This window comes from Dermacentor silvarum, chromosome 8, assembly GCF_013339745.2.
Source record: "Dermacentor silvarum isolate Dsil-2018 chromosome 8, BIME_Dsil_1.4, whole genome shotgun sequence".
In the NCBI taxonomy this organism is placed as follows: domain Eukaryota; kingdom Metazoa; phylum Arthropoda; class Arachnida; order Ixodida; family Ixodidae; genus Dermacentor; species Dermacentor silvarum.
This window is the reverse complement of record NC_051161.1, coordinates 32383191-32405870: the sequence shown is the minus strand read 5'-3', so window position 1 is coordinate 32405870 and position 22680 is coordinate 32383191. Positions and strand designations below refer to the sequence as shown.

The 22680-nt window shown below is 46.2% G+C and overlaps 1 protein-coding gene across 6 annotated transcripts in view; it reads left to right on the top strand.

Annotated features, from left to right (window-relative positions):
* Nucleotides 1–22680, top strand: part of LOC119460977 (serrate RNA effector molecule homolog) — a 110990-nt gene that overhangs the window by 53716 nt on the left and 34594 nt on the right. For 4 of the 6 annotated variants that reach the window (XM_049672699.1, XM_037722140.2, XM_037722142.2 and 1 more), the window contains exons 3-5: nucleotides 2973–3077; nucleotides 5504–5680; nucleotides 22418–22591. In XM_049672699.1, the coding sequence (XP_049528656.1) occupies nucleotides 2973–3077; nucleotides 5504–5680; nucleotides 22418–22591 (456 nt within the window). Of the gene's footprint in view, nucleotides 1–2972; nucleotides 3078–5503; nucleotides 5681–20112; nucleotides 20158–22417; nucleotides 22592–22680 lie in introns of all 6 variants that reach the window. The other 2 variants (XM_037722144.2, XM_049672701.1) reach the window with 2 other exon arrangements.

Sequence of the window (22680 nt, the reverse complement as noted above, 5' to 3'; positions counted from 1 at the left end):
CAAACAGAGACAAACTGGCGAAAACGGCTACTACTCGAGTCTTGGCACATTCAGAACACAGCGGGTAATATAAACCGCGTGAAGGGCATTCTTCCTTCTTTGTATGTTCACGAAGGGAAGAAAGGACCCCCCGCTCTAGGTCAGCAACACCAAAACAACTCGTCCCCCCCCCCCCCCCCCCCCTGTCTCTCCTCAACGCATTCCCGCGACTAAAGGGCGCCCAGCATCGGTCAACCCAACCCAGCCGACTAGCGATGCGCCAAAGACCCCCCCACCCCCCCCACCGCCACCACCTATTGTGTCTGTCTAGAGCAGGTGCCCTGCCAAGTGTCTCCGCACCTTACGCTCTCTCCCCCTTCCTCTCCTTCGTTATGGACCTTTTAAAAGCGGCACACCGCCACCTCCGAAGAATACCCCCTGAAGAAGGAGCCGAATTGGTTCCGAAGCGTCGGGCTAGTAAATTTCCTTATTTGGTTGGAGTCAATCTCTAAGTCTTAACCTTTACGGTAGCCACCCAAAATGAGCCAACATAGCTCATAGAGCGTGTCTAAATCCTAAGTGCTAGTGAAAAAAAAAAGAAAGAAAGCCAACATATGAATAGCGCTGTCAAAGATGCAGAACTGTCCGAGATTTTTTCCTTTGTTGTAGCGGTCCTCTGTAGACATAAGCAAGTTAGTCTACCCATGCTTATTATTTACGAATGGTTCCTATATTTCTCCCATGCTTTCGATAGCCACGTCTCTGCCCTAATTGGTTAGATGATTAGCTTTAGATGTTCATGTTGTAATTAGCTGAGTGAAACTGAGAACGGCTACTGACACCGAAGGACACACCAGACCTTCTCAATCTGTGTGGTTTGCCCTTCTGTGTTAGCAGCCATCCTCAGTTTCACTCAGCGTGAATGAACACCAACAAGCCAAGTCTCCTGCTTTAGTTGACTCTTGCTTGTCCACAGATAGTGTCAATTTAGAGAGAAATGAAAGTAGCAGCAAAAGGTAATGCTTTCGTTACATTATCTGCCTGGCTTTTATGTAGTGCCAGTCTACATGCATCTACCTCTCCCAGCAGTCAGTAAATGCTTACAGTGCAATTTTTCTTTCTCTACAAGACTGCCTTGCTTCATAAAACTTGCTTTCCTTTAACTAAGCATTTAATGTCAATACATATGAAGTCAAGTTTTTGTATAGTGTGATATCAATACACAACGGCATTTGAGTGGGCAAGTACATATTCTTGCACTGGTGCTTCCTGATGATATTATTTGCTGCACTTTTACAAAAGCCCTCTTTACAAGTTCAGCGTTTTGGGTGAACACTGGATTCTATCCTGCAGGCTGCTGGTTTGGGACTGCATAGGTGTACATACAGCAAACTCTTCTTATAACAGAGTTGTCGGGCCAGAAAATTGGCTTCGTTATTATCAGTATTTCATTAAAAGCAGAAAAACCCTAAAGCAGCCACAGTGATGCAGCAAGTACATTCCACTAGCGTGGGTCTTATAAAATTCATCTTGAAACAAAACTTTGCACAGGGGTGACAAGAGGACTGCATATTATTGCACACCAAAAAGAGGCACTTTTTTTTTTCCAGTTTCCTGCAATCTGTCTTGTAGATTTTGTGTGTCTCACAAGGCTCTCCTTGTGGATTTCTTTCTTTGCTTTTTGTACTAAAGTGAAGTACAGCAAAAACTTGGGGGGGGGGGGGGGGTGTAATGTAAAGATTCGTGTGGCTTCCAGTGCTCAATGGAATAAAAGGCATAGTACACAGTTGCGCAAGCACAAAAAGGCATTTATTTCTCTTTTTTGTACATTGAGGCCAGCTAGCTGAAATACATAAAGGAATAGAACATACTGGGGAATTGACTATGGTTAACTCACCATGCAAGGATACAGAGTGAGTAATGTTCACCCAATGTAAACACCGTCACTCATGTAATTGGCGGGTGCAGTCCCGCAAATGGAAGCTCGTCCGAGCGATCGTATTTGCCAGTGCTGATGCCGTGCTTTGAAGCTGAACTGGAAGGCTACCATGGGTTAGTCCCGCGGAGAGCACTGACGAACACTCGACCAGTCCATGTGCATCGACGTCCCGTAGCCATAAAGAAGAACCCGCAGTGGTTGCTTAGTGGCTTTAGAATCGTGCTGCTAAGCACGAGGTCACGGGATAAAATCCTGGTCACGGCAGCTGCATTTCAATGGGGGCGAATTGCAATAACGCCAGTGTACTGTGCATTGGGGGCACATTAAAGAACCCCAGGTGGTCATTATTAATTCGGAGCTCCCACTACGGCATGCCTCAAAATCGGATCGTGGTTGCGGCACGTAAAACCCCAGAATTTAGTTTTCTTTTTAAAAGGACGAAGTAAGTTCCTCCCGCACCCAAGATGCAAGCGCTGTCAGGCAGCGCTTACATCTCAATACTCACAACATCTCTCTTCATAGCTGGGAACTACAACCCCTACTCCACACCATCGTATATGTATGTAAATGTACAGGATGGCAAAAAAACAATTTCAATTTCAATATGTCATGCGGGGAAGCCAAACATCAGCGAGATGTGTGAGCCACGCGGGGAAGACAAACATCAGGGAATGCGAGAGACTTGAGCTTTTCACAGATTCCATCCCAATTCTTTGCCTTTTCTTGTTTTTTCAGTAGTCTGAGCATCACTTTGCCTGCATTGTCATTTGCACCGGCTGGTTCCGAGTGAGGGATAACATAAATGTGATTGAATGTAAACAATCATTGCATTATATTGGCCCTTGTCTAAAATGCATGGACAGCAGTCAGCACCACGAAATACTTTGAATGAAACAATAATTTCAATAAAGCTATTTCATTGTAATAATTGTTTACTGTATTTTCATGCCTTGTGTTCTCTAAGTGCTTTTGTTTCTGCATGGGAACATATTTTGTACAGCAAACTGATGTGCAATATTGCAAGTGAAATCAACAGTGGCGGCATACCTTGCAGCCGCCGTGATTATCGAGACTATGATGTACGGAGGAGCCGAAGTGACCGTTACAGCCCAGCAAGGCACGATATGAGCCCCCCTGTGAAGCGGATGCGGCGAGACTGGTGAGCCTGTCAGCTGATAAGCACATTTTGCAGCTGCATGGGTGTATCGGATTGGAGAACTGCTGTCTACATACTTTCCAAATGCCTTGCCTTACTTACTCTATTGCATAAAAAAATTCCTTCTTCTACTTTATCCTGTACTTATCCTGCACTTTATCCGGTACTTTGTGTCAAATATCGGGGAAAGTCTACTGCTTGTCGTTACTTTGGTCAGCTGCTGTTGGTTGCCTAATGCTGGCATTGTGCATGCAGAGAGGCATGTAATTGGTGTTGGTGTGAATGGTGTTGGCATGGATCATTAACCTGTAGCTTTAATTTTCGTTAAGCGTGCTTTAAGCAGGAAGGGGTGGTACTAAATTGAGGATTGCAGACTATTACACGTGGGCCAGCTTCGATGGCTATGCAGCACACACTTTTCAAATGCAGGTATGACTTGCAATAGTTTGTAAATGGGCAGCCATGGTCTCATGTGCTGCGAAGATAATTGAAATATAAAACGGTTTTCTCGCACCAACTGGTGTGCAAGCTTTCTAGCATAGCCTTTGCATAATGGTTGTAAGCACATTATCTGAATGGCTCAGGGGTCGCATTCTGGAGCAGTCATTTCCCTGCTTTTCATTTTTGTGTGACTTGGTGTCCAACGTAAAGCCTCACTGCAATGTGGTGAGTCCACTAAAGTCACCACATCTGCGCTGCCACATTTCTCTCAAGTATTGAGCACGGGCCCAGTTTTATTGAAAACCCAAAGTTCGAACTTTTGGTGACTTGTATACCCACAAGAGTACCAACCACCGCCAGTGCAGGCTTAGCGAGTCACAGGGACCCGTCAGGCGTTGCTTTGCATGATCGGGAAATCTGTGCCTACTCACACTCAACCTCCAAAGGGTAATAAGCACTGCGCCACAAGAAACACAGTATTGCTCACATCAGCATTGGAGGAAGGCTACCCACACTGTACCACGGAGGGACTATGGGTCCCTGTGACTATGCTGCGTATTCTTATGGTGACGAAAGTGCCTGGTTGCGAGAGTGTAGGGCAGTCTTCGTCAGCATTAACCTCTGAGGAGTTTGGCTCAGCCTGGTATGGCCACGTGCAATCCCTAGGTACTGTTCTTCGGCTTAGCATTCCGAAAGGAGCCACACAAGGTATGTGCTCGCCTAGGTGTAATGCACCGAGACAAGCTCAAGTTCGAGCAATACCTGTAACAGCTTGTGGGCTAGAGAAAAAGCATGTACACACCTTGTGCTGTTCTGGAGACGCCTCCTCTGCACTTGCTTTTCGCCAGTTTAAACTACCCACTGGGCCATTCGTGGCGGAGTGGCAGATGAGTGACAGCTTGGCTGTTGCTCCATCTAGCCGCAGGTAAAAAAGGAAGGGACCAGAAACAGAATAGGTAAACACCTGCACAGAGGCAACGGTGCACGCCACAATCCACACAGATTTCAACTTTGACATTGAGGCATTTCTTTACTGTAGCATCACTTTGGTGGTTGAGACTAATATGTGTTCACAGTTTGCAGAAAAGTGGCTATTTAACCATTTCAAGAGCTCTAAAGAGCCTGCTATACTTTCACTCTTGTCATCCCCGCTGTAGCAGCTTAGTGGCTATGGCATTGCGCTGCTGAGTTTGAGCCACGGTGGCTGCTTTTCGATGAGGGTGAATGAGAAAATGCTTGTGTACTTAGTTTTATATGCATGTTAAAGAACTTCAGGGGGTCAAAATTAATTCAGGGTCCCCTATTACGGTGTGCCTCATAATTATATTGGGGTTTTGAGATGTAAAACAAAAAAAAAAATTCTCTGTGGCTTTGGCATTTCGTCACTTAGCATGAGGTTGGAAGCTCGATTCCTGTCTGCACAGGCTACGTTCCGATGGGGGTGGACTGCGAAAACACAAATGTACTTAGCTTTCGGTGCACAGTATAAAGAGCCACAAGTGGTCAAAATAAATCTGAAGTTCATCTCTACGGTGTCTCTCGTAGCCCTTATATGGCTTTGGGACGTTAAAATCAATCGCTAAAACAATCAGCGAACCCTTGTCACTGTGGTGAAACTGCGGGATATGAAAACAACACTGATGGAAAGTATTTCCATGTACAAAATCCATCCAAACTACACTTCCGCTTGTTTTTCAGTGAAACAGGACATTCTGAACGGGGGGTCCCCAAGAATGATTGCCCCAGAATGCAGCTTCATTTCTGCACAACACATTTTGTTCTTTTCACTGTAGCTGCCTACCTTCTCCTGCATTTGATAACTTAGATGTGATGAGCAACCAACTTGAGGAGACAAACGTTATTGCTTGTAACATTCAATGTGCTTGCACTGCCTTGGCATCGGGTTGTCATGAGGCATGCACGTCACAGGGACTTGCACGTAGTCTGGTGCAGTCCTGAGACTTGCTTCTACCTGCCCGTCTTTGTAGGGATGACCGAGGTGGTTACGGTGGCTTTGACGGTGGCGGCTTTCCGGTGGGCGGCCACCACCCGGGCGCAGGCGGTCCCTGGGGTGGCCCCCCGCAGGACATGGGTGGCATGGTGCACATGGGTGGGCAACACGGTGGCTACGGACACAGCATGGGCCAAGCTGGGGGTCCACAAAGGTAACCCAAGTCACCTACGCACCGACTCTTGAGGGGAAGCTTTACCTCAAGGGTTCTCGTCTAAATTTACTGCATGGGAAGGGAAAAGCTATTTTGCTTGGCATCCGCTCAACCGATTATGATGAGGTTTGCTGCATCTATAATAAAAAGCCAGCGCTGGGAGCAGATTCCTGCTATAGGCTGTCAACTTTGCAAACAATTTATTTATTATTATTGTTACAATTGTTTTTGGCCAGAAAAGTTGCTGTAAGCATGAAAAATAAATAAGCCGTCATGATTACAACCCTAACATGGAAATAAATAAACTCACAGTTGTGTAAACTTCAACTGTTAGGTCATATAGAGGGGGCAGTAATGGCAGTAATTGATGAATGGAACTTTAACGGAATTTGTCCCTTTAACCCTTTGCGGTCCGTTGTCGGGCCCTGCGGGCAGGGCCCGACAACGCAACACGGCCGTAGCGGTTCGCTGTCGGGCACCGCCCGACAAGGGTGTTCAGGGGTTAAATTTCGCGGTTTTTCTCACTGCGATTCATGCGCATTCTTTGTATGCATGATGCGCCATCTCTTGAGGGATAAATAAACTTTGTTTGTTGAAGTTTACTTCTTTTTGCACTAGGGTGCAACACAATGTTCAGTACGGCTTCTGGATACCAGAGCGTTCTCACCTGCGCGTGGAACAGCACGTTCGCTCAGCAATAAGCACGATGCGCCATCTCTTGAGTGATCAATAAACTTTGTTGAAGTTTACTTCTCTTTGCACTAGGGTGCAGCACAATGTTCAGCACGGCTTCTGGATACCAGAGCGTTCTCACTTACGTGCGCAACCGCACGTTTGCGCAGTTCGCTGAGAAGCATGACCACATTTTCACCGCGTGCGTTTTACGGTGGTGCATTTAGTGAAAGCTTCTAGGGGTTTCCATTGTCAATAGCTTTATTTTGAGGCGCACACAGCTGCAGAATCATGGTGAGAAAGAACAGCGCCACCTGCAGTACCGCCGCAACCTCATCCTACAGCTGGTGGGTGACGTGAGGGCTAGAGCCAAAAAGCGAGGCCCGTCTGCGCGGAAGGAGTGCGAGGAAAGGCTAGATGGGAGGAGCCATTTCATCTACAAGCTCCCAGGCCGAAGCAGCAAGGACTGTGCCGCTTGTAGCGATCGAAAAACAAACGGAGGCAGGAGGGAAACTGTGTTTTTCTGCAAAACCTGCAGTAACAACCCTGGCCTGCACCCAGGAGAATGCTTCGAGCGGTATCACACGCTGCTCAAATATCGGTAGAGGAGTTGCCTGCAGAATGCAAGAGAAAAAATAAATATCCTGTGAGTTTTTCTTCCACAGTTGGTAATTTTCTTAGCGGCGCCACAAACTGGCAAAATAGTTTCGGACCGGAACAGCGGGAAAGTGGGTAAAATTTTCGGACCGCAAAGGGTTAAAGGGGTTGAGACGCCAAATTTTGAGTCTATAAAAAGCCTGCTGTAGGCTTCCTCTGTATGCAAGGACACTCAGCATGAAATGTTGGACACAGCAAAGATTTAAATATATTTTAATTCGCTTCCAAAGAGTGCCTAAATGCTCGTTCTCGCGATCGAGGCCCATCGCTCATGCGATAGACACCGACATCATTGTGTTCGAAGCATAACGAAAGTTTTATTGACGGCATACCACATTAGAGTGGCGGACAATGTGCGGTGACCCATAGCACCGGGCAAGCCTAGAGAGCCTCGAGTCTAGAGTGCAGTGAGCCGCAGCTAGCCGTGACAACTGTTGGCGTGGTTTTGTGTGTGCGATAGCAGATGATGCAGCAATGCGTGCATCACAGCTTTGTGGGCTCACGTTACCAAGCTTCCTAGACAGTGACATCACTGTCCAACTCGACGCCCAGAAACCTAACGAAAATCGTTCACATAAATAATGTGATAATAAATTATTTACCGAAAATATATGAATCTTCAAGCGTGTATCATGCTTCTTGGAGCAATAAGAAACGTTTGAAACAAAGAATGCGCAAGCCACAACTTTGATGTCTCAACCCCTTCAACAATGTCACAATTTCATCATCATACATATTTGTGTAGTTCAGACAATCTAACAGTTGGCTTTGGGCTAATGCTTCCTCTTTAGTGTATATACTAGGGCTCATACATGCAGCCTTATATAAGTGAGAACTTTGGTAGGGGAGGATATACAGTATTTTCCGGTGTATAAGACATTTTTTTTTTTTCTGAATTTTTCATCAGTGCGTTTTATAGAACGGTGCAACTTACATGTACGTTTTACAGCGAAGCTGTTAAGGGCTCAGTCCCCGAGGATCGTGTCCGGGTGTAGAAAAAAACTATCATCAGCATTGCCTCGAGCGTCGTCGTCTTTTTGAGCGTACAGCCTCTCCTCCCTCCCAGCCAGCTGAGCCCCCGCTATATCTCTGCTCTTGCGCCAGTCGACCTTCTCTTGCGCCACGTTCCCCCCCGAGTAGAGCTGGGCGCGGCTGCGGGGCTAGCACGGCAAGCTTGCTGGAAGCTGCGCCCGACTACAGTTGAGCCCTGCTGGGAATCTAGCGAGGCTAGGCAGGCGGCGTGCCTCGGCTGCGGACACGCGTGCTTTCCCTCTCCCCCTTCGGCTGCTCCGCATGCGTTTATTGACAGGGCCATTGATAACTGGAAGGAAGGCGAGGAGGGCGCAACGCGCCGGCCCGATGGCGGGGGAGAGATAGGCAGCACCCACCCATGACTGTGCGTGTGTTTGCCTGCTCTCCCACTGCGGCGCATGCGTGCAGCCCTGCCGGCCTCTGCCGCCTGTGCCACAGACTCTCCGGGCTTTCGCCCACCTCTCCCCCAACAGTGTCGACAACGGCGCTTAGCCGTTCCGTGACGTGGACATCGCGCTAGCGCTCTTATCAGTTGCCCTTATGACTCACGATGGCCTGGCCGCGTGCCGTTCGTTCGGAGGAACAACGCAACGAGCGACTGCGTGCCCAGAAGCGCGAATGGGCGCGCAAACTCCGCGAAAGAGCATACGCAGCAGAACGTACGTATGTCCAGTGGTTCGGAAGCCCTAGTTGAACAAGAGGTCGTTGACCAAAATACCACGAACGACAGCAGAGCCAGCAATGTGATCGGCGGCCACGCCGGAGGTGTTGCCATCTACACGCGGAATGATTTCCTTGGTGTAGTCCAGCGATGCGAGGTGCCGGTGGCAAACGATGCCATCGTCTCCGCTTGTGTCGACGCGTGTGCCGTCAAGGTGTGCGATGGTCCGGTGGTCACCGTCGTGTATGTTCCACCTGCGACGCCCAAGAGAGGACATTGAAGCATTCATGATGGATTTCTTTGGATCAGCGATGTTCGACGATGAAGCATCTATCGTAATGACGGGTGACTTCAACGTTGACATTGCACGCCCGCATGGAAAGTGGTTCACTTCGTTTATGCCCGAGCACTTCAGGTTGACGTGTGTGAACGAACCGATGGTACCAACTACAACACACCGGACATGTATAGACGTGTTTATGAAGAGCGTGCCTACCGTTGCCGTACACCCTTTGGTGGTGTGCCATAGCGACCATAAGGCCAGGGTCACTGTGGTCGCTAAATAAATGAAAACCTCTGGATCATATATGTTTCTCATTCTTTAATATTTAAAATAACCAATTACACCATCACACCATAATAATCATAATTAAAATACATAATTCCCACATAGTACAGGTTCGCTGGTCTTCCATCTCCACCCCAGTGGAAGGGCTGACACTTCTTTTTTCAGGAAATACTGCCGTCAAAATCGGATTTGATGTTATGGCCATGCGAAGCGTGCTGGTTGATTTAATTGCGCGCTATCAAGGTACCGGGTTCTTCTAGTGATCGAGTTGTCGAGCGCCGTGCGATAAGAACGAAGCAGCAACGCAAGCGGCAGCAGGCTGACCGCGAGTCGACCGACCCCAAAGTCGTCTGATCTGCAGATCGCTGTCAAGATACGGCGCGCCACTGTGCGAACTACGCAGTTGCTACCAGAGCACAAGCCGTCCCCCCCTCCCTCACGCACTGCCTTACTGCTTTCCTCCCTTGTGCATGATTTGGCTCCCCATCGCACGCTTTCACTCGCACATACAGCATACAGCGCACGGGAACAATGTTATCGCCCTTGGACTTTAATTGGAATTCATCTTGATGGACGGATCATCGCGGCAACCATGGGGGCAGAAATGCACCCGGAGTGTCCGTATCATCGCTGTCGCAGTTATGTAGGAAATATATGGCACCAATACGCTTGCGCGTAACCCACGTTCAGGGAGTGAAACGTCACTGTTTCGCTTATCGCTTACCGAACGGACAGGTGAGTCTTATGCACCACTTATATACCTTTTTTTTTTTGTTATTATTTTAATTCCCCCCCCCCCCCCCTCCCGGAAAAACTGTCGTTTTGAGGGCACTTCCAAACTGTCACTTCCATTGGAGAGAAATTACTGGTGTCTTATACAAAGGTGCGACTTATAGACCGGAAAATACGGGGCAGTAAACTTCGGGTAATTCGATCCTGGCCACAGGTCCCAGCTGGCGCTTATGTATTTTTGTGGGACTGCACTTTTTCATTATTTTGATCCTAAAATTGGCACACACTCACCTGGCCCTGACCCCTTGTGAGGTTCACAACCCCTTTAGTGGCACCATCTGTCTCGGCGGAGCTTAGGGAACAGTGTAGGGATGGGCGAATATTCGGTATTATTGAATATTCGATTGAATAATTCAATATTATTTGTTTGATTCGAATTCAGGTATTTGATATTCTCGAATTATTCGTCGTTCCCAAATAGGCAGCCAGAAGCCACGGACGGCCGGTACACATCTCTGAGGCTATGCTTCACGTCATGGCTGCCATACATCAACCATAAATCTTGAAGGCTATACGTTTTTGCTCTAAAGAGCCGGAAATGTGCGACGCAAAAGAGCAGAAACTGCGCTAGCGTACAACCGAATCGAAGCGGCGTAGTCTGCATCACCATAGTCATCAGCGGAAATTGTATGTGAATGACAGCATCGACAGAACGCTTCGTGCCTATTTGTGCCTAACACGCATAACAACGCGTTGGCCGTGGGATTTCATGGTCGCCATCCATGATCGTGTCGATAGCTGTCGCGGTTTCTTCCGCAGCGGTTGCGGTAAAAAGTTGTTTTGTTTTGACTCAGTACGCACGTCGGCCGCGTGCCTCAAAAGCTGCGTAGTGGCCATCCATGATCGCATAGATAGCGACCGCAATTTCGTCTGCAGTTGTTGCAGCGAACGGTCGTTTCGTTCTGACTCGGTGCGTGCGTCGGCCGCGTGCCTTAAGCACCACAAAGTCGCCGTTCATAATTGCGTCGATAGCGGCTGCGGTTGCGACAAACAGTTGTTTCGATTTGACTCGGTGCAAAGCTATCGAGGATGAAGAGCACCGGCTACATCACAATGGACGTGCAATCTGTTTGTGGTCAGCCTACTGGCGAAAAAATAATCGGGATGTGCGCGCATACGAGTGTGCTGCGAAGGAAGTCGCGAGGCCTTGATCGTCGCTGCGAGAGCCAATCAGTCACGAGATGACGAGAATTGCAGCTTCCACACTGCTTTTGTACAAAATAGCAAAAGGATTTGCTCATCTATTACACTAATAAAATCGTGCTGACGTAAGCATTTGCTTATTGTTTTCTGGATACCCTGATAATTTGGCATTCGGTTAATTTAGACATTTTTTTGCGGTCCCGTGAAATTCGAATTAATTAGGTTTTACTGTAATATGTGATATATACTATTCAAACTCTTCGATTCGAAATTATTCGACCAAATCACTATTCGCTTCGAACCTCAGATTCACTATTCACCCATCCTTAGAACCGTGAGAGTGTTGAACACATGTCTCCCGTCAAAAACACCTATTTTCGGCCAGCCCTAGGGAGAGTTTGAAGTTGAATTCTTGGATTTCATCTTTATTTTCAACATATTACAGAACCTGCTAGAGGGGGCAGAGGCTAGAAGCATAAGTGCCTGACAAAGGCCTCTGACATTTTACAGCTTGGTAAGCGGTGTAAGCAAAAGAATATATACAGTCATGCTTTCATCACATGAAAAATACAGAAAAACACAGAGAACATAATCATTTTACACTTGTATACATAACAAAAACAGTATCACTGTCTATTCATGTCTATATATTATTGACATACTGCATAGAATACGTCTACACATTAAACATACATACATTACACGTCTGTGTTTTTTTCTTATGCAGACATATTCATACAACACACGAATATATTTGTATACACGCATACAAATTGCATGCTTCATATACGAGGTCTGGTTAGAAAAGTATCCGACCTTTTTTTTTTTTTTTTTTTTTTTTAGAACACCTGATGGATGTGTAACAAGTGCGCTTGCATCAGCTGACCTTGAACCTTCGTGCGCATGCACACATTCTTTCCCGCCTGCCGATAGCGTCAGTCGCTGGGACGCAGTGCTCTTGTCGATTTTTTCATTGCAAGGAAAATGGCGGAGCGACTGGAGCAGCGCTACTGCATCAAATTTTGCCAGAAACTGGGCAACAGCCAAGTGGAAACCATTCGGAAGATTTAGACAGCTTTCAGTGACAATGCTATGAGCAGCCACACAGATTAAGGAGTGGTACAACCGGTTTAAAGGCGGCCGCACATCAGTGGAGAGCGAGCCACGCTCCGGTCGGCCATCAACATGCCGAAATGACCAGGTCATTGCTGAAGTGAACGCTGTGGTGATGCGGGACCGTCGTGTGACTATCCGAGAAATTGCGGAAGAGGTGGGCATCAGCACTTTTTCTGCACATTCCATTATGATCAAAGATTTGGCCATGAAGAGGTCAACAGGAAATTGGCGCATCCATCACGACAATGCTCCTGCACATTCCTCGCACTTGATTCAGACTTTTTTGGCGAAAAACCAGACCCCTGTAGTTCAACAGGCTCCTTACTCTCCTGACATGGCCCCCTGCGACTTCTGGCTGTTTCCCAAAATCAAGAGGCCATTGAAAGAAGCGCGATTTCAGACAAGAGAGGACATTTTGGCTGCAACGACAGCTGAGCTAAACTCCATTCCGAAAGAGGGGGCCTTCTCGGAATGCTTCCAACAATGGCAGCGCCGCTGGGAGAAGTGTGTGGAGTCCCAAGGAGACTACTTTGAGGGTGATTAGGTTTCCAACGCTCCAGTTATGCCAGTTTGTTTTCTTCGGCCAAAGGTTGGATACTTTTCAAGAGACCTCGTATTTATACACATCAATTAGATCAAAAGTAAGTGGATGAAAACCATATCAAACATTATTGGTGCGTGTATTTTAATTCAGAAATGACTATTACATTTTTAATGTTAGTTTTTTAAATATTTAAAGTGGTACTAACCGCTAGTAATACCTGTAGCTCACCAATGTATGATTACAGTGTTTACCCGATTCTAACATGCAGCTTCTTTTTTTTTTTCTTCGGAAAATTGGGCGAAGTATTGCCTGCACAATGCAGTCAAACACGATTCCAAAACTGTTTGTATGCTTTACCGCATAACACGGATATATTGTGGCGAAGCTGACTTTAAAGTCCTTGTGGCAATGCTGACCTTGGGAAATTGGCCACCATTGTGCAATACATAAAAGACCCAGCCCACTTTTCTTAAGAAATCAGGTGCTATATATATGTCTACATGGTTTGGGAGCTTAATGTTATATTTAAAGTAATGGGTAGCTTTAGACTGTCGCTTCCATTGGAGAGAAGAAATTACTGTTGTCTGTAAGAAACTAGCTTTCAGTGGTTATACCCTGGCCTGTGCCCGCCAATATTTTCCTCGTGCTTTGCTTATTTTTTTTTTTTTTTTCATTGCCACCTTTGTTTGTTGTGAAATGTGGGGCCTAACGTACAGTTGAACCCCTCAATAACGAAATGGCAGGGATGCAAGAAATTTGTTATCTCGAAGTAACACAGTACAAATAAAGAAATGGTCAGCAAATTGAAAACTTATTGCCAAAATTCAGAATAACGGTCATTATTCAGTTTCCTTGTCATGTTAACAACGCCTCAGTACTACGAACTAATATTCCGAAATCTGGGGATTCTTAGATTTCAGTGTATCATTCACAGCAGCAGCCAAGACAGTAGGCTAGCAGACGACAAGGCGCAAAGAACGCCGCGGCTCGTGGGTCCGGAAAACCTGAAACGGCACTTTGGGGGGGGGGGGGGGGGGGGGAAGGAAAGTGTCGCCTAGCAAGGAGGTGCGTCTCTGGCCGTTACTAACTACGCGTGCGGCGAAATGTAACCTCCGTACTAGCGGGGATACGCCGCGGGCGTGCTACATGGTCACACTTTGCACTTTCTGGAGGGTGTCATTTATGCATGCTTGCGCTTTGGCATAGTTCAGGTGTCCACCTCGAGCGATACAGTCACGGTGTCCACGATAAGGAAGGTGAAAAACAAACAGCAAGAAACATTTGCTTTGGGGAGGCGACATGGAGCTACCTTTTTTGTCTGTAGTTTTCTTGGCGTCGGCATCTGATTTGCACACGTCCTGCTTCTTAAACGGTTCTTCGGTGGTGTGTGGTGGCGGAATCTGTCAATAACAGGTGGATGGCGATGCGGCTGTACGTTAAAAAAAGAAATAGCAGTCTAAACAAGCAACCCGGTGGCCTTGACAACTTCCAGCGCGTGCAGCTGCTTCCAGATTCCTGCCGTTTTCGTAAACAAGGATGGCGGCACCCACGCAAGCGCAATGTGGTGGTACCTTATGCAATTTAAGTGTGAAGCAACGGCATTTGAGTGCATTTTGTAGTCTGCTGACTTTGCGTGAGTAGCTAAAACATACATGTGTGGGGAAACGTCCTGTCAATTTTCGTTGCGTGATTGCAGTTTAGCAACATTTCGTTCTCGAGAGGTACGAAATGCATTGAATCCTATGGGCATTTGCCGAGGATGTGAAAATATTTCGTTGTCACGAGAATTTCATAGTCGTGGGATTTAGTTATCGCGGGTTTCGACTATACATAAAACTTTTAATGCAGTTGCAATAGCATACCCTCAGAATAAATTCTTCTGTTCATCACTCTAGTAGCATTCTTTTTAATGTCCTTCGTATCCTTTCTCTTATGGCTTTAAGAAATTATAAGATCGTTTGTTTAGTTCACAAAATACTCTACACAAACTTTCCCTTACCTAACACCATATTTAACTTCCCGCAGGCAAACACCAGGCAAGCAAGTAACCAACTTTAATATTTCTTATTGCAGCAATGTCTACGGCGAATGATTATTAGAGTTCTTTGGAGCTATAACTTGGAACACTGTGCCTGTGGAAATAAAAGTAAAGAGGAACTTTGACCTCGTATGTAAACACTTGTCTAGACAAATGTAATAACTCTTCTTAGTAAATTATGACTTGTTCATGTAAACGGTGTTCTTACTCGAGCAAATATGTATGTGGTTAACCTATATACCATATTTATTCGAATATAAGGGGAGGCTTTTCCCCAGAATCCTTAGCCTCAGTCACCACCCAAATTACACTGGATTTTGCCTTTAGGTGTGGCTTCACGGCATTGCAAATTTCTCCTTACAGTGTGGCATTATGGCAGCACGCGCCGCCCTGCTGTGAAGCCACAGCTATAGGAAGAATTTGCAGATAACTCGCACTTCACATGGTGAAAGCTCTCTTTCCCCCCTATTTCATGATCGTCATTTTGCACCAGTGAGCATACTTCAGCTTTATTTTCTTGGGTCCCCGAACTGCACCCTTGCCTTATAATCGAATAAATACATTATGTATTTTCTGTATTGGACCAGGTACTAGCAAAATTGATATCAAGGTCACACCTCGATATAACAAAGTAAATATATAATTTGGTATGGTCATGCTTTATTTCAATGGAGTATATTCCTGCTGAAACTAAATCGAAAATGCAGGATCTAACATGGTATCAGTTACAGCGAAGCAAATTTTTATTTTATCATTATCATCAGCCTGTTTATGTCCACTGCAGGACGAAGGCCGCCCCCTGCAATCTCCAATTACCCCTGTCTTGCGGTAGCTGATTGCAACTTGTGCCTTGTGCCTTAATATTTTAGGGGCGAAGCTCCTTATAGCGGCACCCGTTCGTCCCCGTCGTCGTAGTAGTAGTGTGTAACCAGTAGTGTGTAACCAGTAGTGTGTAACCAGTAGTGTGTAACCAGTAGTGTGTAACCAGTCTGAGAAAAATGAGAAAAAAAATTCCGAAGTTGTGTCCGTAGCGCGGAATCGAACCAGGGACCCCTCGCTTCCGAGCGCGCGGCGTTAGCCCACTACGCCACGAAGCGGAAATGGACACACGCACCACGATGGCAATAAATATCCAACGTTAACTAAAGGCCGCATTTCTAGCGCGTTTCTAACGCGTTTGTGCTAGCGCGTTACGGCCCGTGTAAGAAGCTGGTGGTAAGACGCTGTGGCCTCTCCGCCTTACCTTCAACGCGTTTCGAACGCGCTGCCCAAAGCGGTGGCAAGTCAAGTTCAAGTCGAGGAGCGTTTATGAATACGGGGGGTATACTCTCTCAGCAGTCATGTGATGGCGACGGCAAACGCGGTGCACGTTCCGGCATGTGTAAATGGCTGCGTAAGACGCTGTGGCTGCTCCCCCTTACTAGAGAGTACTGCACGTTTCTAACGCGTTTGTGCTAGCGTCCCCTTAAGCGGGAGATCTGATTATTCTCTCCGGAGCTTCGCCCACTCATCATCATTCACCCCGTGGATATGCTGTGATTTTTTTCTGGTTGCAGAAAAATGTCAAATACAATTACTGATTTTTGAGAAGCCTGATTTTTTGGACCAGGGTACAATTCATGTGGCACAGCCACCAACCCTTAGCACGAATGTATAATGGCAGTAACTGAAACTTCGGATGCCGCAAAGATGGCCACCACGAATAAAGTTGCTGCCATGTTGACTGGCACGAAACCGAATCACGACAAAGCGGTGCTGGTTAGGGCTGGCGGCCTAAGCGGTGTGCCTGGTGGAGTGGCTGGTAACAAGTAATCGCAGGAAGCTCACGGCCAATATGTTCAGACTCGTAGACCCTATCAGTGATTGAGCGTGAGATCAGACACACAGCCTATAGACTGACAGCCATAGTAGCGGAGTACAGATCCACGTGCGGTCCACTGTGTCTGAAAAGTCTCAGCTGTATGCATGTTTTGGCCAGCAGCTTGACTTGGTTGGACCACAATGGGTAAGCCAATGTGTTGATCTCATGCGTTAACATTAATTGCGCAGTTGCATGTGCACGGTGGCACAGAGCGCGGGTATGCAATTTATTGCTGTTCCCGTGCACCATATCAGCATGGCAAGATGTTGACGGGTCATTAAAATCTGCAGGAAGACCCTTTGCTGGCCCGTCGGAGGCACACCACTTACATTTTTTTCGCATAGACCTGATTGCAATTCTTTTTCTTTTTTTGCTGATATCTGTGTGTATGCTAATAAGAAATGTTGGGATAAAACTAAGGTATTTTTGTATTTTTGGCCGATGCGCCTCAGTTGTAGCAAGGTTCTACTGTATTGCAAATGTCAAAATCGGCATGGTTAGACCTTGCCAGCAACTACAAAATACTGTATTTCGCATGTATAACCCACACCAAAAATTTAAAAATTTTAGCAGAGTTGAGCAGTGCGTTGGAAGACCGCACTGCTCAGCTCCAACCTGACAGTACAGCTCTGGGCCGTCCAGCGAGCCGAGGAAGCCGCTTCGAGACAAGGTCTCGGAACCGCGTCCGCGGCGGGTGCCCAGACCCACTAAAAATACGCCGGACTCAAATATTATCGATTTGATAATAAAGTTTACGTTCTTCTTCTTCTTAGCAGTAATGTCAGGGTGCGGGTTATAGTATGCAAACTTCGCCTTGAGGTGTGGCCACATATCAAGGCAAGGTTCTCCATTAAATGTTTGGTTATCTCTTAGGGAACCCCACCCCTGTGTTGAAACTTTCTTCACCCCTTCCTCATGTTTGACCACTCTTCTCCTCTTTACGGATTGCCATTTTGCGTTTAGCACTTGGCGAATAGTGCGCGCGGTGCCAGCAAACTGCATTCCCGCGGACTCCCTTTGTCTGCACGAAGTGCTTCGTGATATGTAGGACCGTTAGGATTTTCAGCTTGGACGTGTTTGCTCTGTTGCCTTGCTCATGCGAGTGTGGCGCCATCCGCGTTGTCATCCTTTGTCATGTGAATGCTAGCTGTGAAGGGATTCAATTCACGCCACGTGTCACGAGACTGATTCGTCCGCGATCACGTCTGTTGTGTAAATCCATCTTTATCAGCATCACCGGGGGGTACAGAGCTGCTGGCCGAAGATATGACGTGGACGAGTCAAGCATCTGCAATGGAAGCTGTTTTTGCAGATTTTAGTGTTGTATGCAGATATTTTCGCGGATTATATGCACAGATTTTTTTTCTTTTCTGTTGTAATTGGGGGTGTGGGTTATATGTGGGGGGGGTGGGTTATATATGGAAAAATATGGCAAGCACCCAATACTGATGCTGCATAGCATTACTTTTGTTGATGCAATTTGATTGTTCTGTAAAGTTGGAATAACATTTCATGTCACTGCTTGTATTTGCATTATGCCATGATTGCATTTAAAAGACATGTCGCTACTTTTGCTAATGTTTTCAACCTGCCTATCGAACAGTGGTCGTTCGAGCAAAAACATTTAGTGCTGCCACGCTCACAGCAATGATGTCAGTGCAAAACAAGCTACAAATTCTGTGTTTACTTTGTCGATCTTAAATTGAATGTACCGTAAGGTAGGGTTGAACTACAAAGAGTAATAAATTTATTCTAATTAGGTATGTTTGAGAGTGCAGCCGAAAAATTTGTGTGGCTTCTGCAGTTATTTGCAGGCAGGCAGGTGACTTACAATGGATTCGAAAGAAGGAAACTCTTCATTAGGCGAGCATTTGTATGTAAGATAAAGCAGGTCAGCAGTTGTTTGATAGACAGTGTTTATAGTTTTCATTGCACATTTTAGGTAAATTGGGAGTCATCCCAAGGGGAGTTTCAGACCCATCTATGGGCACCACGAGTCTTGCACCACGAATACAGTCTGGCACCACGAATGCACCTCATGAAGGAGCACATAGTGCATTGGAAAGTGCTCCGACTGAATGAAAATGAGCCTGCCGTTTTGTGCATTGTACTATGCATTCTTTGAAATACAGTAATACCTCGTTAACTTTAAGTAGTGAAAACCGGGAAAAAAATTTGGAGATAAGCAATGTTGCGGAAATATCGAGTTCATTCTAAAAAATTCACTGCTACTGGCCAGCTTTTCGACAAGAGCTTCTAAACTGGCTGTGCGTAAAGGCTTCAAAGAAAAAATAAAAACATACCAGAGGTATCAACCAGCTCCGTTTTGCTGCACTGCCATTTTACTTAGTGCAGAAAGAATAAGACTGGTCTGCTTCGCGTCCTCAAGCTGTTTCACATATCGCATCGAGCCGATCATTCTCGCTGCTGCACTCAACTTTATTTCACGGCAAGCGAAGCACGTTCCTTGTTTCGGCTTAAGTCGGCACCTCCCGAGGTCCTTCGTCGCCTTCACCGTTTACTCCATTTTTAGCCATCCCAGCGATTTCGGCGACATTAAATTCACCTGTCACTGGTACATCCTGCTCGCATAGCACGTACTCGTGCCGCGTGCGTGGCGTAGACTAAGTCTGTGCTGCGTGCGTTGTGTAGAATAAAATTAAAACGGAAATCACACTTTTGATGGTAAATCATGTGCGTTGCATAAAGCAAACAAAACGAACTGCATGAAGCGTGCTACTTTGCAGGGCCCGCCTCTGTGCATGTCTCTCACGTTGCATGATGTGCCATATGGTTGCACGTCATGTTGTTATGCCGCTAGGTTCCGACTTGACGTTCAGGGAAAGCGTCCACTTTGTGGTAGGCATGACAGCCTTGAGCAAAGCTCGTTAAATGGTCTGGCTTTTTGTTCCACTCTCAGTCAAGATTTTGAGATATCTGCAATTTGGCCCAAAAACACTTCCGAGATAAAGGGCAGTAAATACATGAAACGTATAGAAAATGGTTCGGTGCTGCAAAAAATTTTGTCTTAGCCGATTTTTCGAGATATGCGAGTTCGAGTTAACGAGGTATTACTGTACAATACTATTATGATAGTGGCCCCTGATGATGTATGCGGTAACTACAGACAAAAAGAAAAGTTAAACACTGCGCGCAAGTGCTTGCAGCACGAGTACCTGTAAAAAGTTAATTTCATTGACTATCTTTGACTTATATTTTCCTCTGCCCATGAAGGGTGAGAGCTAATAAAGGAATAGAATGATTTCACCACATACAAAGCACTTGCGCAGCATTCTGCCAGTGCCATGGTGACAGTACTAATCCTCGCTGCTTTCCTGCTGTACCTAGGTTCAAGGCAACATTGAGGGGAATGACAAGGAGAGTGCCATTGGGGTGGGTTCTTTCATTGAATTTTAGAGGGTGGTTGGAGGGGGGGGGGGGGCGCATCTCCTCAACCCCACTCCTTTTGTAGCATCCTTTTATTCTCACCTGTGTTCCTCACGATCTCGAGGACGAAGCGGGTCTCTCATGGTACAGAACCTGCATACCACAGTTGCCATTCAACCCACTAAGGACCACTAATACCGGCATCCTTTGCGGCAGGGGTGGTGTAGCGGAACTTGTGAAATCGGACTATTGGGGGTGCCAGACAACCTCCCCCTACTGCCACTGTCGCACTATGTTGTGCCACATGATGTCCTAGGTGCTTGGGGAAAAGTCCCAACTGTCATGCCATGAGACCTGTGGTTGTCGTCCTTGCCGTGTGTTTGTATGATTTCATACTTGTATGGTTAAAACATGAGTTACCCTTTCAGGTTAATGATACTGAATATGAATAGATTGATCTCACCACATTCAGAGTGCATATGCACCGTTGCTGTTGGCACCATGGTACCAGTAGTCCTTGCCACTTTCCTGCTTTTCTTGGGTTCAAAACAACCTTGAGGGGAATGCTAAGGGAAGTACCATTAGTGAACTTTTATCAGGAAAATATTGGGGGGGGGTTGCATTATCTCTAGCGTGTTCCTTTATATCCTCAATTTTCTGCTGCTCATGTTCAATTTGTCACTGTAAAAAAACTTCGCATTTCTTACTAGGGGTTTGTGTTTGAGTTTACGCGTAACAGACTTATGTTTTCTCGTATATTCGAATTACAATAAAGTTTTCCTTCAACCAGCTAAAGACGGCTACTACAGGCACCCTTTGTGGCAGTGGTGGCTTATAGAAACTCGCCATGAAATCGCTCATCATAAAACTTGTCACTGCTCTGCTGGTCAGGGACATAGACTAAAATTTAGTCCAGTTCAGTGCTGCTTCGCTCATTTGTATTTAGTTGTCCTTGTTGTGTTCATCCACTCCTCCTGTTCCTTTTTAGTCCTAATTCTTTTGCTTCCTCTCCTTTTGTGCCTCCATTCTCTTGTGAGTATGAGCTGTAGACATTCTCTTCACACACTTAAACATGTTGATGGGATCCATAGAAAAATTCACCGTGCAAAAGATATTGCTATTTAATTGACTTTACCTGGTATACTCATGCAATAGCTCACATTCCCCCCCCCCCCCCCTTCTTTTTTTCTCTTTGCAAAACTTGAGGTGCTTGTTTGATGCAAATATGGGCCTTTTCCCCATTAAAAGGCAACTCTGGCGTTTTTTTTTTTAACCATATTAGGATATTGTCAAATGGCATTGACAGTCCTGTCATTGGTAGGGTGGTTCAGTTTGGCTTACAAACTCATGAATACTTTTAAATGACCAATAAACGAGGTATTGAAACTGAAATGGGTAGCTGCTTCGTGTGCTGTCTACGATGAGTCGATGTCAGATCCTACACTACCGTAATGTAAACACGCAGTACACGTGGTGCTAACGCCAAAAAAGCGAAGCTGACGATGTCTTCTGACGACACGGGGAGCTTTTCCAGCTCTTTCGAACTAGAAAGTGACGATACGAGCGCTGAAGGATCGCTATTTGCTTTTGACCCGCTACCGTCGCGTGAGGCAGCTGGCAACCCCCAAGCTCAACGCATTGTGCTGTGATGACGAGCAGAAGCACCAGTCATCACGTCTGTCAAAACGATGGTTGTTGGTCCTCATCCCGTAGAAAAAGGAGCCAGCTTCGTCGTTTCTGGGCGAAGTGGCGGTGTAGACTCTGATGTCACAAACACATGGTGGCCAGTAAAAAGTCATACATTCATGGGCATGAGTCGAGAACACGCAACCAATCTTTAAAATACATTTTCAGGAAAACTAAATGACTCGCAGTCATATCGCTTGGCACAGATAATCAGAATGCAAAAAAGAATGTGTATTCAAAATTTTATTAAGGTCAGTGGACATCGAAAAATCGCTGGAGTTACCTTAAAGGTTTCATTCTGAAAGACAACCTGTTTCTCTGCACAATGTGACACTGTTATGTCAAAAGGCCTCAGCACTGCTAAGCTTGGGTTTATTGCTTGTTTCTTTGAAACATGATGCTTTTCATGTGAAGGTGGTGCAGCTTCTAGATGGGTAAAATTTAAGAGATATTTCTCATATACTTTTTTTGTGAAGGCTTCAGGAGTGTTGCTTTTACTTAAGTGCAGCCATTGCACGAGATTGTAGCATACTTGGGCAAGCACAATAACATCTGCAACTCTGTTGGAATGCTGCTGCAGGGAACCCGAGGCAGGCCTTACGCAGCCACCTATGATGACGTTCAAGCAATTCCTTGGCTCTCAGGACGATGGCATTGATGACCAGGAAGCCGTGCGCAAGTACAATGAGTACAAGATGGACTTCAGGCGCCAACAGCTTAACGAGTTCTTTGTCAATCACAAGGAGGAAGAATGGTAGGTGTTCCTCGATTCCCGTTTTTACTGTTAATGCACCTGTGACCCCTGTAAAGCCGTAGCTGGTGCCTATTTTGAATAGTGCCATG